General features: G+C 30.8%; 2 protein-coding genes across 2 annotated transcripts; one reads left to right on the top strand and one right to left on the bottom strand.

The window, feature by feature from the left end:
* Nucleotides 1-427: 427 nt before the first annotated feature.
* On the bottom strand, nucleotides 428-2263 carry LOC121245109 (transcription factor BEE 3-like). The gene is made up of 6 exons (XM_041143422.1): nucleotides 1790-2263; nucleotides 1541-1663; nucleotides 1370-1435; nucleotides 1184-1252; nucleotides 1009-1086; nucleotides 428-727 (listed from the first exon to the last, which is right to left on the bottom strand). The coding sequence occupies exons 1-6, from the start codon at nucleotides 2183-2185 to the stop codon at nucleotides 710-712; spliced, it is 750 nt and encodes a 249-aa protein (XP_040999356.1). The 5' UTR covers nucleotides 2186-2263; the 3' UTR covers nucleotides 428-709.
* A 14925-nt stretch (nucleotides 2264-17188) lies between these two features.
* On the top strand, nucleotides 17189-18699 carry LOC121245110 (myb-related protein 305-like). The gene is made up of 3 exons (XM_041143423.1): nucleotides 17189-17447; nucleotides 17572-17701; nucleotides 17998-18699. Exons 1-3 carry the CDS (start codon nucleotides 17294-17296, stop codon nucleotides 18656-18658), a joined length of 945 nt encoding a protein of 314 aa, XP_040999357.1. The 5' UTR covers nucleotides 17189-17293; the 3' UTR covers nucleotides 18659-18699.
* The last annotated feature ends 365 nt before the right edge of the window (nucleotides 18700-19064 follow it).

Below are 19064 nucleotides of genomic sequence, written 5' to 3' on the forward strand. Positions count from 1 at the left end.
GATTGTAGGAAACAATATTGTAGACATCCCAACAAATGTTACAGAACCGATATGGAAGGTTTTGAGTTAAAACACATGAAGAAGCCTTGAAATAACTTCAGCATATTGTGATTGTAAGATGTTACTGGTAAGAGTCATGATCTTCTGAATCAGTCTTATCAGGCTCAAATACATGATGCATGCATGTCTGGCGCTAAGCTATTTCATGTCGGCAATGATCAGTAAATCAAGCACCTTGAGGGTCTGTGTCTTAATTCATTTGAACACAAACCAGACATATCACATTTCAAATCCAATCACGGATGGTTTATGTCTAATGTTGCTTTGGATTTTATGTATTCTTAGGCATAAATGCTGTTAGAGTATCCCATCATATTTGCACACAAAATTCCAAAAACTATGAGGAATTCAACTCTACTTTGGAGTAAAAATTTAAAAAAAGTTAAGAGCCTTTTTATTGATTGAATTTCCCAATTAGTGAGGGCTTGTATCAATATCCACTTTGCTTTGTGCAGCATGAAGTGGTGACAAATATAATTCTCAAATTGGAAAATATTGGGAAATGAAGATGCATCTTCATGTTCATGTATTGCAGTGAGTAACATCCAAAAGTGAAGTCACAGGGGGACCATTAATCAAGTTGAGTGCAAACATGAGACTAGTCCTCCATATCCTTGCTTCCTTCATCAATCTCCTCAACCTCTTTTGCCTAATATGCCTTGGCCCTCTGCAACATAAAAAATTTTCAGCATCCATCATCAGTCATAAACTCGCATCCGACATTCAAACTAATCTATTTGCAATGGTAACGAGCAATGCTATACTCCCTACTGTATTTTGTTATCCTCAGTCATGTTTTATTTAATATATGATACAACGTGATTCGAGATGATAAAATTCAAGACGCATTTTTGCAGTTTTAAGTGGATATTGCAGCAGTCAGATTTTGCAATTAGGAAGTGAAACAAAAGACTTGGTTTTGGGTTATTTTTATTTTAGAGGAAGTACCTGCATTGTTTCCAAAGCATCTGACTCTGAGCTGAAGTCATAAAATGAGCTTGCTGCTGTAAGCTTCATAGAAAGGAACTGAACATGACAAATTGAAAGAAATGTAAAAATATATCAAATCAATCCTTAATTGGTAACTTAAAAAGGCAAATAGGTGATTATAATTTTGACTCACCTCGACCTGATTTTGTAAGGACTGGACATAATTAATTATCTCATCCAGCATCACTGCCATTCCCATGCTCTGTAATCCAAAATGCATGCATTTTTAAGTCAGAAAGTCCGTTTTTTTTAAAATTTAACCCAATAATAAACTATAATTATCTTCTATTTTGTTCTAAAATTTGGTTATTTTCTTTACCTTATAGCATCCAGGGACAATGTCTTGCAAGCATCTGAGTCTGTCATTGATCTTTCCTCTTCTAACCTGAATGAAAACAATGCATTCATCAACCCCAAAATCACTTTCACATCATAAATAAATAATTTCAAACTATGTTAATTTGGGGGTGAAGGTGGTGTAAAGATTTACCCTTTCTGCTAAGCTGTGACTATCAGTAGCTTGGCCTCTTCTAGCTCTAACATGAACAACTTCCTTTGGTTTCTGATCTTCTTCGTTCTGGGTGTTTTTCACTTTCTTCCCTCTTCCTGAATTCTGCAAAACATACAAAACAAACAACCCATGAAGCCAAAAACTGGTCAAAATAACATACTATTTCCTCTTGTCTTCTTTCTAGTGGAAAAATATGCAGGGGAAATATCAAATATAACAAACCATTACATTTTTCCTTTTACTCCCAGTTTCTGAAACTTGAGGACTTGAGGTTCCAGAGCTGCTCTCAGGCTTTTCCATTGATTTTCTGTTCTTGCTTTCATGGAATTCATTTCCAGCTGCAGCATTCATTACAGGCTGAGCAGGCACCAAATTCTGGCTGAACTCCTGGAGAACAGAACCGAGAAGATTTTCAGCCAAGTTTCCTGTGAATTCAGGTACTTGATGGCTGAAGAAATTGTCGTTGCAGAAAGGCATGAAGCACTGGAAATCAAGCTCTGGAGTGGTCAGCACACTTGGGTTTATACCTGCGTATTGGTTTGTCATGATCTCCATGTTTGGATCAATATCTGATTCTGGAAATTGGGCACTAAAGCTTTGAAAACCTGCTGTGAATTCAGCCATGGAATCTGAAAACACAGGGCTTTTCTCTTAGAGAGGATTACGAAAAACTGGGTTCGTGGATAATGAGAGCGGTGTCAGAGTGCTGCTGTATTTATAGCGTGGGATTAACGTCCAAGTAATGAACTTGGCGTAAATCACTCAGGATTTTAGTAAATTATTTTCATATAATAATAATAATAATAATAATAATAATATGATGGTGAAAAATAAGGCATTATTTGTAAGAGAGCACGTGGCAACTCCATCTTCTGTGGTTGTGTTTCCTAACAAAATCTCTGCAGTCAAATTTTATAATATTCTACTAATGTAATTGATTGAATCACTTTTTTTTAATATAAAATAATTATTTTGACCAATTATATCAGTAAAGTGCATAAATAATACGTAAAGATGATTATATATTGTAAAACTCGTTTCCTAATTGCCTCCCTTATTAATAGATGGATGATGCTGCTGTCGAGCATGTCCGTTAAGCGCATCTCTATTGTAATTATATTTTTTTAAAAAATATTTTTTAAAAAAATGTACAAATTTATTAATAATCACTTTTTTAAACACTAAAAAAAATAAAAAAATTAAAATACACGACCGGGAACAACCTAATATTTTCCTTCTGAAGATATATCCAATAACAAAATGGGCCCATGATAGGCTTTCGCCTCATAACCAAAACTATTTTCTCTCCTTTTTTTTCATTTTTTTAAAGATAAGCTTTTCTAGCTACTTCAAGAAGATGTTGAAATTACCCTGCTAGCAGTAGGACTATAATCGAGTCGAGCCAGATTTTGACTTGTCGAGCTCAGCTCGATTCAAATACTCGGGCTCAAGTTTAGAGATTTTTTTTTATTCTTTGTTCGAACTCGACTCAATAAACTAAACTCTTAACTTGAGCTCGTCCCACAAACGAGTTTTAGTCGAGTAGAGCTCGAATTGTTTTTTTTTTTTAATAAGATTTAATAATTAATAAATTAAATAAATAAAAAAATAAAAGAGTTAATATTGAATTATACAACTAACAAGTAAAACCTCTATTGAATTATAAAATTTTACAAAATTTATAAATAATTAATATCTAACTAGTTGATATTTATTCAAAATAATATTATATCATATGCCTACATATATTATTAATACATACACTTAATATGATAGTATATATCTATTTCATATATGATTCTCACATACTAGTATATGAAATTATTAAATTTTATTGATTAATTATTATACAAATTAGAAAATATAACTATGAAGTATATTCACTATATAGACATAAGTAATTAGATTACATATTATATATTTAATTATCAAAGTTGTATGCTTATATTATTAGCTAATACATATATATGTATATATACATAGGTGTATCTATATATTTATCAATATATGAATGAGTTTTAATCGAGTCGAGCTAGCGAGTCGACTCAAGCATATACAAGCGGGCCTTAGCTGAGTCGAGTCGAGTTTTGTCAGGTATATATCATTTACAAATCGAGCATGTATCTGTTTTCACGAACAATATTTTTTTTTTTTACAAGTTGTGTTTGATTCGAGTTTAACCGAACGAGTACCGAGTAGGCTATCGAACAAACTGGTTCGCTTACATCCCTAATTAGCTGGTATGAGTTTTTGAGTTTGGAGGCATAAGAAGTGTTTTTAATAGTTTTGAAAAATTCACGCAGATAATGTTACATTTTTAAAAATACCACCATATCTAACTCTATTTTTTACCACAATTCCGAACAGACATCTAATGTTAAAAATTTACTATCTTTCTAATGGGGTTAAGACTCAAAAGTGGTTCTCTATACTACATGATATCTCAATCGATTCTATTAATCATTATTTCTTGACATAATATTAAATTATTAAAAATTATTATATATATTTTTTCATTTTTTATCAATTATTTTATGCTATTTCATAAACAAAAAAATCTATTTATTATTATTTTTATCAGTATTCTTTCAACATTTTTTGATATGATATTAAATAATAAGTTCAAAAGTGAAACATAATAAATAGTTTCTAATAGTTTAATATTACATCATGAAATTATGAGAATATGATGATCGTGAATAACATTACTCTTTCATAAAATGATAAAAAGATAATAAAAAATATTTATCATTGTTATAAGATTAAAATATCATTAAGAAAACGAGATTTTATATTAATTGATGATTGATCACACCAGTTTTTTGCTAGTTGTGTAGAAAAAATATCATCAGCGAATTTTCAAATTCGATCAAGAACCATAGCACTCGACGAAATTAGAAGAAAATCATTTTTATTCTTCCTTTTTTTTCCTTTTTCCAAATAAAAACATTGGCTTTAGTTTATCTCTCAAACGAAATATTATATTTTCATTAATTTCCTCCTAAAAAAAAAAAATTAGAAAAAAAAAAAAAAAAACTTATATTGAGGTGAATGAAATTTTGCTATATGGACGAGGGCTAGAAGAAAAAATAAATAATATTAAAGAATAGTCAAATATAGTGAAAAGCTACAAATATGAAATTCTTTTGCTAAATTTTAGCTAGTCCGATATGGGTGCTAGTATATAATTTTGAAAGCGTCTATTTTGTTTTATTTTGTTTTTATTGAGGCTGCGTTTAGATGTTGAATTGAGTTGAGTTAATATGATAAAATATTATTAGAATATTATTTTTTTAATATTATTATTATTTTAGAATTATAAAAAGTTGAATTGTTTATTATATTTTGTGTTGGAATTTGAAAAAGTTGTAATAATGAGTTGAGATGAGTTGAAATGAATTTGAAATCCAAACTCACCTTAAGAGTAGTACTACATGTATTTTCAATTTTACGTAAAAGACTCATTTTATAAGTAGCCTTCGAATTTCAAATTATATAATTTTAAGCATGTTAATAGTTGAAACGTGAAGAAGTAAGTTTTTTGTAAAATTTTCTTAAGTATATAGTTAGCATTTTTCTTTTATTAAGTTAAACTCTAACCTTCGTAAATGTCATTATTTTTTAATGTCAAAACAACTTCATTAATAAAACCAAATTACAAATGATTATGAGTCCAAATAAATTGAGAGATAAATCTGGCAATGGCTCCCACCATACATTGATATTATCCACATTCCAAACGTTTCTAGCAAGCTCATGAGCTGTTTCATTGGTGATATTGAAATTCTCTACACCAAACCCCTAATATCTTTGGTGATATTGCCCACGAGTGATCTTGATTCACCAATCCCTTGGATTTCTTAGACCATTAGAAGAGAATCACTTTCTAAAATAAGCTCATGTAATCCTAGATGAATACACATTTGCAAACCCCTTAGCATTGCTATAAGTTCAATTTCCGAGGCCTCAGTTACTGCATATTCTATTTTGCTTGCTGCCATTATAACTTCCTCTTGGTTATTGCGAAGGATGATCCCCACATCTGCGTATCGTTGGTCATGGAACATAGCACCATCCACATTCAATTTCATGGCATCTTGCAGTGGAGGTTCCCCTCGACATCACTTATCTGTCTAGCAACATCCACAAAATCTTGATTAGGATCAGTACTATTTAATGCAAGTAAGTGTCTGATTCGGCTCTCCTTCAGGGTTGGGTAGTGATACAAAGCATGTACTATATTCTCCACTGCATTGGAGCAAAACCAGCAATTGTCTTCATCTAAGGCTTTCCTCTTCTTCAGATTAGATTTTGTAGGTAATCCATTCATACAAGCTATCCAAGCAAAAACCTTCACATTGTTTGGAATTTGCATGTTTCATATTTCCTTCCATATGCGTTTCCTACCATCATTAGAGCTCTCCTTTTCAACCCCTCCCTTTCCCATCATAGTAAATTTCATTATTTAATAAAACTCTAAATGTGTTCAATATTTTATTATTTAGTATAATAGATCTTTTAATTTCCTTAACCTCCTCTCTTTTTTTTATCTCCTTCAACAAAGAAAAATGTGTCATTCTATTTTTAAGTCCGCGTAGAGAATATATCGTCCGTATTATTGATGTGGTATGATTTGATTTGCAAGATTTAAATCTGTAAATTTTTCTTACAAATTAAATTATGCAACATTAGTAGTATGCAATGTATGCACCACTCCGGCTTATAAATAAAAATTTTAAAAAAAGAAATACAGGTAGTTTTATGATCTTGTCCAATGGTAATGATCATTGTTAACTACACAGGTCTCTGTAAAATGCACTAGCAGAGAAATTGACTCTTCTCTACTCCTAACATAAATGATGTTAAGTGTACATTACATTTGGAATGGGATCCATAAGATGAAAAGTCAAATCTTTAATAGGGCTCATTACATGCATGTGGGATGTGTGTTTGGCATTTGTCAATTTCATTCAATTTACTTCAAGGCCTACATGTATTCCTAGTGCTTTGGATGTCCAAATGCAATATATAGGCATTGAAAATTAAAGCTTTCCCATCCTAAAAAAAAAAAAAAAAAAAAAAAATCCTCATTTATTTGGTAATCATTTCACTTACATTAAGCATTGATGCACATGTTCTTGTTAAAAAATTGAATGCTTGACAAAACTCATTTTTAAAGTACACACGTAAAACTGAGATCATATTTTAAATTTGGATATTTTAATATATATATATATAGAGAAAGATAGGCACAGTATTAAATGTTGAGTAATGTTAGATATAATTTTAGAGTATACAAATCCCGTGCATTCTATCTGATAAAAAGTTTGGTCTATCATTAAAAAAATAATTTTTTTTTCATGTAGTTTCCAGATTTACCCATTATTTTCAAAAGGAGTGCATGAGGCTCACACATCTTAAGATTGTAAATGTTATTTCTCTTAAATGTTTATTTGTGGTTCAAGAAATTTTATACAAACATGATTAAATGCTAGAAAACCTATATGATGTATTTCTTTCTTCTGAATTAAATCATTTGATTAGTTAAGACAATTACAAAAGATCTGATCAATTGAAGTTGGAGAACCGTACGTAAAGACCTAACCGTGGCTCGTTCAATAATTTCAAAGTCCATCATGGTTGCTATATTTAGGTGTTAGAGATCATCACTTATGGTCCAAAATTCCTATCTTACCGGTGGGATGGGGACTGATGCCACAGTTACCTCCCTATCTTCAAGACAGTTTGAAGAATTAAAAGTTATGGTTCTCCATATCAATCTAGAGATGACATGATTAAGCTAGGTAGGAGAACTATGATTCTATCCAAGCACTAGGCTACACGGCTATGTTTGGATATTGAGATGAGTTGAATTGTAAATACTAATATTTTATTGGTCCCATTGAGATGAGTTTAATTTTTTAGATTGAGATGGGTTTAACTTTTTAGGTTAAAATCTATAAAGTATGTTGAGATCATGAGTTTAACTTTTTTATGGGAAGTTGAAAAAGTAGTGAGTCTCATCAATAATTAGTTTGAGATAAGTTGAGTTTGATTCAACTGAAATATTTTTAATGGCAGTACCAAAAGATCTGATATATTGCCAAAGTGATGCGTTTGAATCCAACTTCATTGACTCTTATATATGCATTACCATCTATGATGGAATTATCCGACGATAAAAAACGTCGAGAATTTAAGTTGGATAGATTGCGATTCTTATGATCAGATTCTAATTGTACTATTGAGTAGTCTTTTTAAAGTAGAGACCTATATGTGACTTGAGTCTCCCTTACATTATAGAGTGAGCATTCATCTTTAACCAAAACAGCCTTTCAACGGCTGCAAAAAGAAAAAGAAAAGAAAATACAGCAGAATTTCTTATGATCTATGATGGGTTTTTGCAGCAATTAGCTTAGTTCATGGAACTGCACAACAACTAAACAAAAATGATAGTTAAGTTAAAGAGCAATGCTATACTCCATACTCTCATCTTATTTTCATCCTGCTATGTAAGATGTGACATATTTATTACTATTAGATAATAAAGTAAAAGTCTATTGACTAGCTAACATGTATATCCATTGTAATATGTATGCAGTAGAGGCAATTGGAAACTTCAAACTTCCATATACATTATATATTGTGAAATTAGTTGAAATAGCGCATTGGATCTGAAGTTTGTATTTGAATTTGAAGTTCACAAGTAAGAAAGAGAAAGACATATAAAGTAGAGTAACACTAGAGCCACCGTTGGGGGCTCCCGCCGAGCACTTGCTAGTGGATTTCATGTGTTTGTTTCTTTTACATACATTTTTTAACACTTTTACAATATTTAAAAAAAAAATCACAATATCATTTAAAAACACTTCCTTAATCATGAAGTAAAAAAAAAATTAAAAAAATCCCAACTGAAACCCCCAACGGGAAGACTATTATTGTTTTTAGATCATTTATTATTGTCTGTATAAATATTTCAGACAGTATTAAAGCATGTTTTCCAACAAAAGCACTGCTATTGATACAGAAGGAATTACAAAGGGTATATTGAACAAACTTTATACATATACATATACATATACGTGTAAGTATATATAAATAAATAAATAAAGGAAAGCCCTTCAATAGTAAGCATATATACACTGTATAGCTGGGGATTAATTTCTTTATTTTTTCGCTCATGTATATTGAAAGGTACTAAAAAATAATTGAGGCCTTCCAAATAGCAAATATATATTATTTCGAGAATAAAGGATCACTTGATCACTGTTGTCTATGTAGACAGCCAAGTCCCATGGAGCTCTGAGGCCCAGTCTAAAGAGGCCCATGATGACAAACAAGGCACCTTACATAATAAAATTATTATAAGTAATAAGCTCGCACAAACTAAGGCTATGTTTAGGTATTAAGTTGATCTCAGATAATTTGAATTGATTTGTAAATAATGATATTTTGTAGGTCTTATTGAAATATATTTAAATGTATGAAATATGTTGAGATATGTGTTTGAATGTAAGAAGTATGATAAGATATATTTAACTTTTTACGAGAAATTAAAAAAGTAATGGATTTCATCAATGATTGGTCTGAAATACGTTGAAATGAGTTGAGGCTCAAACATAGCAAGGTGAGTGAGATGTTATCAAGGTAGAGTTCACACAAAAAATATCTCCCACAAGATAGCAATAACAGCAAATAAATATTTAACATTACACAAAAGTAAGTCTACAAAATGAAATTGTTTGATGTAGTATGTCAGATTATAAAGTTACTTTTATCGTAAAATATATTTAACATATTACATGAAATCATGTCAGTTTATAAATTTACTGTTATATAAATTTACAGCAATTTGATATCTTTATCATGAATTATACGTATTTACAAAAGAGTAGTACTGCATATACCTATCCATAATTTTATATAGAGTATATAGCCGACACCAACAATATTACTCAAATATATATCTACTGTTTTCCAAATGAAATGACAAGGCCGTAACCAAATTCTTCTCATATACATATTCAAAGATGTTATGTCATGTATTTGTTTATTTATATATATATATATATATATATATATATATATAAGTATAAAACGCACCGTTAATCACGCTTAAGTCTTGTTCCCTCGTGTTATTGTCGTCGTTGTCCCCAAGTTGTTATATAGAGAGTAATATATAAAACTTGACCCCAGCAATTAGATCCATGTCATTGTATCATCGTCACCATTCTTGTCTCTGCCTCTCTTATCTTCTGATCTTTTTAACAGTTTGATATGAATTTTTTTTTTCACATCAATGGCTCTCGTAGAATATTTGACTCATCTTCATTTTCTATATCTTGTCAACAACCATAGCTAGCCCATGGGGTGGGTCGACCATGGAAATTTGTGGAGAGAACAGTTGGTATTTAATTTATCACTAAGATATATACAGTCTTAGAGAGTATAATAAACTCTGCATATATATATATATTTTTTTTTAAATGAGATATGATATTTATAGTCATACAATACGATATGCAAACTTTATATATTCTATTTGAAAAAAGTAAATAAATTTTAGAAAAAAAATTATTTTTTCCATTTTTTTCTAAAGAGAATAGTCAAATCTTGCACGCCTTATAGCCTTAAAATTATATCTAGTATTACTTATACTACTCTAGGGCAGGTTTGTGATAAGATGAAAATTTTGTGTTTTGTTTGAGAGTTTAAAATATTGTGTTTTAATATTATTATTATTTTAAGATTTGAAAAATATGAATTGAGATTTGAAAAAATTAAATTGTTTATTATATTTTATATGGAGATTTAAAAAATGTATAATGATAAGATGAAAATTTTGTATCTCATTGCCCAAACCCGCCCTAAAAGTAGGCAAATCTAGGAGCTAAATATATTAAAAAAAAAACTACTTTTTAATGATAAGTCTTACTATTTTTTAAATGAAATATTATATATAGAAGCCACTGTTTATTGAAGCTAATTTTGCACACATTAGGTGTCAAAATATACACCACATGTTTGAGAGGGAAAACGAGAGAGAGAGCAGAGATGAGAGAGAGAACGAGAGAGCGAGAGTGACAACAGAGATGAGAGAGAGAACGAGCGAGAGATGAGAGAGAGCATAGATAAGAGAGAGAGAGTGAGAGCAGAGATGAGAGAGAGCGAGACGAGAGATGAGAGAGAGAGCAGAGAGATGAGAGAGAGAGAGACCGAGAGCAGAGATGAGAGAGAGAGAATGGAGATGAGAGAGAGAGCAGAGATGAGAGAGAGAGCGAAGATGATGAGAGAGAGTTGATGAGAGAGAGAGACAGGAGAGAGATGCTACTGAGAGAGAGATGAGAGAGAGAAGCCAAAGGAAGAAAAAAAAAACAATTGGATGAGAGGCATTCACATAGTGTGTGTATTGTGTGTGCTATTATAGTGGATGCCGTATATCACTTCTCTTTTTAAAGTGAATATGCCGCACGAGACTTGTATATTATAAAAATATATCTAACAGTACCCTGTATCTATATATATATATATATATATATGTCCTATTTATTTAGAAAAGTATGTTTTTTTATTCCTTACCATGCGCAACTGCCAAGTGCTTGTCTCTATGCTAATGGTTTGGAAATTTATTCATCAATCGTCATGTCTGTCAAAACAACGAGATATCCTGTCACTATTAGTTATCACGTGTGCCGCTTTGAATATATTTCCAAGGAATTGATTATAGTGAGGGATGGTATAATTTGTGACGGCTTTCAAATAGTGTGTTATTGTTAGCGGCGAGTTGATGATAAGTACTTTTGAGTGAAATTAGGTTGCGTTTGAACGTTGAGTTGAGTTGAGATGATAAAATATTATTAGAATATTATTTTTTAATATTATTATTATTTTAAAATTTGAAAAAATTGAATTATTTATTATATTTTGTGTTAAAATTTAAAAAAATTATAATAATGAGTTGAGATGAGTTATGTTTGGTTTAGTTTCCAAACGTACCAGCACAACTTAGTTGATTAAATGTATGTTTGGATAATAAGATGAGATGAGATTGATAATTATATAATTAGTAATGAAATAATTTGTGAATAATAGTGAAACGTTTTGAATTAAGATATTTTATTTAGTTTTGAAAAATAAGAGAGAAAATGTTGAATAAAAATATTAAAAAAAATTAAAAAATTGTTTAAATATAATTTTTTAAAGATTTAAAAAATTTATATTATTTTTTTTTATTTTGTTTAGAAATTTGATAAAATTGTAATGATTATGTAAATATTAGATAAAAAATTTAAACATTTAAAACCAACCCCTTATCCTAAGTCAATGCTTCCCCATCATTACAACTTAGAAAAGTGGTGTTTGTTAAGGTAAAATCACCCAACAATTGATACTAAGGATATGCTCTTTTTGTGTCATGAGAACTTTACAATTTCATAGCAATTTGTGTAACAATTCATTCTATCATCAGCCTAATCCTACTTTTGCTCAATCTCCTTAGTTTGGTTTGTTGTGGTACATTATATTATAATTCTCCTTTTTACTATATAAGAGAATTAGAATATTATATCTAGTTATATCAGTTTATAAATTTTAATTTTGTAAACAAGACATTTTTCATATATATGGGTTAATTGTAAAATTAGTACCTAGATATTTTCACGTTCTTACAATCAAGATTTCAGTTTTTGAAAAGAGAGCCGCTTCACATTGGTCAGGCTGGTTTTTTCACAAAAACAACCTTCTATTCATCTCAAGCCACGTAGGATAAAACACTCTAAGATAAATATATCCCACCACAGACAACCACCTCAAACGTGCTAGCCTTCTCTTCCTCAGCACCGTCCTCTACCTTCTCTTCCTCGCTGGTCTCTCTGCCCTTAGTCCGACGCCAACGACGACGCCGACACAAGCATCTCAGTCTGACGTCAACACCGACTCAACCATCTCAGTCCTACGCCGACAAAAACATAGCTCAGAAACACCCCCTCAAATCGCACCATTCTCTTCCTCGCTGCCCCTCTCCTACTTCTCATTTGCACCGCCCAATTTCAATCCAACGCTGACGCAACCAATTATCCACAAGAATTTTTCACATGAAAAGAGTCTGAAGACATGATGCTCATAAAAAAAAGCCAAGAAGAATACACCACAAATTGAAAATACTAAGAACCAAAAAAGAGAACTGCCGTGAACCAAAAAAAAAAAACATCGGGAACCAAAACAATGCACAGAAACTACCAAGAAGCTACAAATCCACCACAGAAAGTTTTGAAAACCTTAACCCCTTAATAGAACCTGCTGAAAGGCAAGAAAAAATACAGCCAAGCAAAATCAAAGGCCACAAATCCACCACAGAAAGTTTCGAAAACCTCAAACCCTTCACAAAACCTGTCGAAAGCCAAGAAATAGCATAGCCCAGCAAAATCGATAACGTTGTTCGGGTGTGACGACAATGTTGTTTGGGTGCGATTCGTGGGGCAGAAATTAGCTTGGAGAAATCTAGAAGAAGAGATTGCATGGTGAAAGGGTTCTATTTTCTAAAGCCTAAAATGACAAAGAAATAGTCCGTTTCTGATATAGTGCTGGTCCAACATAAATGTAGCAAAAGTCTTAAGTATTGATATATGATTGATAGGTTATTATTTGACTATAACCACCTCGACTGGTCCTAAGAAATTCATTTTGAAAAAATTAATACCCGAACTTCAAAACATTTATAAGTATTCTCGTCAATTTTTTTGTAATGGAGGATTACCACGTCACATACCAATGTCACGTCCTTATTTTTGATTGGTTGATACATGAAATCAGTATACCACGTTAGCCAATAAAAAACCGACATGTGACACGCTAAATTACTGAGAGAATTTAAATCCCAGTTGAGGAAGATATTTAATTGCAAATTTTTTTAGATTGAGATAATAATTTTAAGTTTTGATAAGTTAAAAAAGGAAAATTGGTGTACTATTTTCGAAACTAATCCTCAATATTATGAGAAATGTTTCAGAAAAGTTTTATATCATCACATCTATCTAATTAATGTGTAATTTATCAATATAAAATTTTCTCCATATTTATTTTTAAGAAAGTTATTCACATCAGCCGGTTTAAAGATTTCACACCCTACACCCTACTGTCAACCGGATTCATTAAGAAATGAACCGGTCCCAAACTCAAGTTTCTCTCTTCTCTCTTGCCTGACACCCTCCTCTCCTGCCATTTTCTCTGACGGACGGTCAAAACTTTCATCAACTTCGTTTATGGTGTTTTGGTATTCGGCTTAATGGGTCGATTTTCTTGATGGGTTTTGCAGCGCCGATGTTGTTCAAATGGTTATAGCTTGGATTTTGTGCTAAAAAGTAAAGGCTGAGACATAGGAAAACATTCCCTTGGGCTTTTGGTTTATTTCTCAGAAAGGTTACTTTTAAGTTTTTGTTGAAAAGTTACACGCTTAATCAAATTCTTCCTAAATTTTATAAGGAATTATCTATTCTTTCTATTAAACTTGTTATGAGAATAAATTGATGTTTCTACATTATATCAAAGCATGTTAACTTATGATTGAGATTGGCTCCTGCGACTTATTCATGTGAGGAGCGTGTTGAGAAGTTCCACATGACTTAAAAACAAGCTCATCCTAAACTTTATAAGGAGTTACCTTACTCCTATTAGATATTTTATAAAAAAAAAATGAATGTTTTCACAGTTTTTAGCACCTATTTTGAAGTGCAAGTTTTAGAGATTTTTTTATTCTAAGGGTTTTCAATTTTGTATTCATGGAAATTGTTGGGTTTGAAATTTTTATGCTGAGAATTGAAACGAAGAGAGATACTTCTGTTGTTGAATTAGGTTTAGTGTATTTTTTTTTGTGGAAGGGAAGAAAGGAAAAGGATTTCTGGGTGGAAAACCCATCTAGAAAATCGTGATTGAACGGAGTCTGTGGAAGAGAATCCATTTGTCGTGTTGGGGACTTTAAGCCGAGTTGTCTCCTGAGACTTTAAACCCATTTCGGAAGATCGAAAAAGGGAGGAAGAAAAAAAGAACTGGGATACGTAATATTCTCATTTTATTTTATTCTTACTAAATAAAATGTGATATATTTATTATTATTAGTTGATAAAAAAATATTTAATAAATAATTATTTAATAATAATAAATATGACACATTTTACTTAATAGGATAAAAATGAGACAATAGTATATAGTATATAAAATTTTCTTTTAAAAAATAATTCCTTCTAAACGCACATTTCACAAGTGGGAGAAAAAAATAAAAAAAAAAACAAATGCAATGTCATGCGTGTGGTATGCTTAAGAACAATAGATTGATGTATAGATTTACGAGTGATTTGAATTCAGAGATAAGTTGAGATGGATTGAGATGGTTTGTAAATAATAAAATAAAAATTGAATTATTTATTATATTTTGTATAAAAATTTAAAAAAATTATTTTAAGATTTGAAAAAGTTGAATTATTTATTAATATTTTGTGTAAGAATTTAAAAAAATTATAATAATAAAATGAATTGACGTAAATTTTAAATGTAAACGAGGCCATACTCTTATTTTTATGAGAAATGATTTGTACAAGCTCCAAATAGACAAGTTCCATACAAATTTTTGTAAAAAAATAGATTCCATTTTAAAAAAATGTAAAAAAAAATATTATTTATTAATGAGACTCATTATTTTATAAAATATTTATATAAAACTTATCTATTTAAAACTTATACCTAACATTACTCTATTTTTATTCCCATCCATTCATCCATCCACCGTCCTGTTGCATATATTTTTCAAGTCTCGAAAGTAAGATGACAAGTGATAAAATAAGCAGGAAATGTACATTAATCTAGAGTCAAACATAGCTGCACTGACAAATGTTGCAGACTTTTCAAATGATCATCTGCATCAAAAGGCGATAGGATCTGGAGAAACAGGAACCACATAGGGAATGGGCAGTACGTACCGTTATCATGCGTAGTGTGGGATATCGTATTACAAAAAAAAATCTATTCATCATTTTAATTTTTATTATTTTATAATATAATATTAAATAATAAATTTATAAATAAAATATAATAAATAATCTCTAATTATTTAATAATATATTATAAGATAATAAAAAAATAATAAAAATAAAAATAATAAATAATATTACTCACGTACCACAATCAATCCAAAACCTCATCACTTCACAAAGCCAAAACCAAAACATCATTTATTTTTATTTTATTTTATTTTATTTATAAACACCACGTTTTTCAGTTGTTTCAGTCAAGCACGTTTCGTTTTACCCATCTATAAACAACATTGCCTTGATTTCATTTTCAAGAAAACAACTCCTCCTTTTCATGACTTGTCCCTACCCTACAATGCACCAGATCATCATCGTCTTTTGAGTAAAAGAGTAGAACTCTTGCCACCAAATCTTATATTATATATTTTTTTAAATGATTTTTATAGCTTTAAAATATATAAATTTCATGTATTTTATTTTTTTTTAAAAAAATAGATAAATTTAACATGAAAAAATGATATTTTTTAAAAAATAATATGCAGAATTTACTTACCCTAAAAAGCTTGTTATTCTCCCTTTCAAATGAAATAGATAGTATTTATTTAATTTAAAAAAGAGATATTTTAGTAAAATGATGTTATTTTTATAAATTAATTTACAAAAATAATATTGTGTAAAATATTGTAAAAAGTGATATGTATTTATAATTTTTAGCTAAAAAAATACATTTGGATCCTTTTCTTCATTGCCAATGAATAATTAATCTAGGCAAGGACTTGTGTGTGTGATGTTGATTTCCTAGCTACTTGATGAACAAATGGTCATTGAAAGCTTCCAATATGTCATCTTCTTCGTTGGACGTCTTCTATAGTGCATTTATATATATATTTTTTTTATTTTTTTTACATACTTATAAAAATAATATATTCAAATTTATTAATACTTACTTTTTTTTAACTATTAAGTAAAAAAAAAAAAAAAGACAAACTGTCAAATCGAAGGGACAAACTCAAATGACATAATATTAGAGCTGGTTAGTTAATTAGAGACCACGTAATTGACCAATGTATAATTATTTTATAATTTTTACACACCACTTCAATAAAATATTATCGTTTTTTTAATGTATTTGAATTTTGTTTGACTTTAATGGATTGAATTAAAAAACTAATAATATTTTATTTTATTTAAAAGTTGTAAGAAAGTTGTGTCTATATCATTTCTCGTCAATAAATATGCAAATCCCCTCGGTGTATAGAACTTTTTTTGTAAGATAGTTTTTCAAGAAAATATAGATAATTTTTATTTAACTTTTCAAACAAAAAAAAAAATCATAAAACTCAAAACTATTTATTTTTATTTTTTAAAAGTAAAATCAATTTCATATATATATATTTTAATTTAATAGGATAATTTTGTCTTTTTAGTAAGTTGGGAGACAGATGAAAATAAATAAATATATGTATATATATATATATATATATATATATATAAGTTATAAGTGTAAAGTATGAGAGTAAATATTGACTGATACATAATAAATTTTACATATATGCGTATTGCGTAGGAGGGCGAGAGTCACGTGAGCCGGGTAACATGATATAAATGTTGGGTTAGGCTGTGATTTGCTTCACTTCAGCTTCAAGACTCCAAAGCTCCTTATTATATGCATATTTATGGTTTTGGGGCACTTTGTTAGCAAGAATCCCCCATGTCTACTTCTAGTAAGAGCTTAAGCAGTTCTAGTGAAGATGATAGCGATCAGCTTCGCAGGGGGCCCTGGACTCTTGAAGAGGACACTCTGCTCATTCACTATATTTCTCATCATGGTGATGGCCGATGGAATTTGCTTGCAAAATGTTCAGGTAATCTCAATGATAATTGATTTCTACCTCAAACTGGTGATTGAATCGGAATACAACAGTACAACACTTTAGTTTCTTGATCATTAATCTTGATATCAACCGTTTTCTTTCATCTGTTTTTCAGGATTGAGGAGAACTGGCAAGAGCTGCAGATTGAGATGGCTAAACTACCTCAAACCAGATGTGAAGCGCGGAAATCTATCCCCACAAGAACAGCTTTTGATTCTTGAACTCCACTCCAAGTGGGGTAATAGGTATTTATCCAATATCATTTTCATCATTTTAGTAATCGTCTTCTCGTGATAACATTAAATGATTGAAAGGATGACGAATAACACTTTCTCTTTTTGGATAGAGACAGTTGACGTGTCGTCTAGATAAAACTTTGAACATATCACTCTGTAAAACTCCTTGTCACTGTCCTGTGAACTGTAATTTGGTTGTGCATTGAGGGTGTAATCTGATTGAAATTCGGTTCATGACCACTGAACTCCATAGGTTTGAGTTTTTGTCTCCCTTTTCATAGATTAATTTTACCTGGTAATTTTAGGTGGTCAAAGATTGCACAACATCTACCCGGAAGAACAGATAATGAAATCAAGAACTATTGGAGAACTCGGGTGCAGAAACAAGCAAGGGTTTTTAAGATTGATACAGATAGCACAAGATTTCATGATATTATCCGGTGTTATTGGATGCCAAGGTTAATTCAAAAGATAGAAGAATCATCTACTTCAGGCATGGAATTCCAACACTCAGAAATCTTTCAGTCTATTGACAGTGCCCACAAACATTCAGTAGCAGAAGCACCAGCACCAGCACCAGCACCAGCACAAGTTGCTGTACAGGGACCTCTTGGTTTCAGCCAAAGTTTGGATCTCCATGCAGTGCAGAATCAAGACTCAGAGCCCTGCACCAGTTCATGCATTTCCTCAATGGATACCTCACACATTTCTCTAGTTTCAGAGTATCCAGCTAGTCCATTTGATGCCATGGTTAACAATGAATATGAAACATTTTTTAAGGCTTGCTGTTATGCAGACAACTGTAACTATGAGATGGAAAACCTCAACCTGGAAAGTATACCACCACCAGCAGGGCATTTTGAGAGTTTTATTAGCAATTCCCATTCTGGGGAAAGAAACTGGGGTGATCATGATCTTTCAGGTAGCCTGTGGAACATGGATGGACTATGGCAAACAAGTAACTAACAAGGGCAGAACTCAGGGTCTTGTCTTTGGGAGTTCCCCCCCCCCCCCCCCCCCCCCCCCCCCCCCCCCCCCCCCCCTTTTATTAAGTTTGTGGGAGATAAGTTTCCAGTATTATATCATAAAGGTCATGATATCCCATGGTTAATTGTATTATTGTTTTCATCTAAATGGGAAAAACATCAAAATTTGTTGATTCCAATCTTTGACTTAACTTATTCCATTTTGTTGCAAAAGTTCTATTTACAAGTCGGTATGGATAGAAAATCATCATCCACACTACTGTCGTGTTAGAATTAAAAACTTAAAATTCAAATTAAGGGCATGTTTGGAAGCACAACTGTTTTTAGATATCTTTAGATTACTTCATTACTATTCACAAACTATTTACTTCTATTTGTACTACTAA

This window comes from Juglans microcarpa x Juglans regia, chromosome 8S (assembly GCF_004785595.1).
Source record: "Juglans microcarpa x Juglans regia isolate MS1-56 chromosome 8S, Jm3101_v1.0, whole genome shotgun sequence".
Lineage (NCBI taxonomy): Eukaryota > Viridiplantae > Streptophyta > Magnoliopsida > Fagales > Juglandaceae > Juglans > Juglans microcarpa x Juglans regia.

Bases quoted from the DNA above. Each gene is read 5' to 3' on its own strand.
- LOC121245109 (XM_041143422.1), bottom strand. From the start codon at position 2,185: ATGGCTGAATTCACAGCAGGTTTTCAAAGCTTTAGTGCCCAATTTCCA. The intron at 1,436-1,540 runs GTAAATCTTTAC...GTTTTCATTCAG, and splicing joins GTCACAGCTTAGCAGAAAGG to GTTAGAAGAGGAAAGATCAA. The intron at 1,087-1,183 runs GTGAGTCAAAAT...TGTCATGTTCAG, and splicing joins CCTTACAAAATCAGGTCGAG to TTCCTTTCTATGAAGCTTAC.
- LOC121245110 (XM_041143423.1), top strand. From the start codon at position 17,294: ATGTCTACTTCTAGTAAGAGCTTAAGCAGTTCTAGTGAAGATGATAGC. The intron at 17,448-17,571 runs GTAATCTCAATG...TCTGTTTTTCAG, and splicing joins TTTGCTTGCAAAATGTTCAG to GATTGAGGAGAACTGGCAAG. The intron at 17,702-17,997 runs GTATTTATCCAA...TGGTAATTTTAG, and splicing joins CACTCCAAGTGGGGTAATAG to GTGGTCAAAGATTGCACAAC.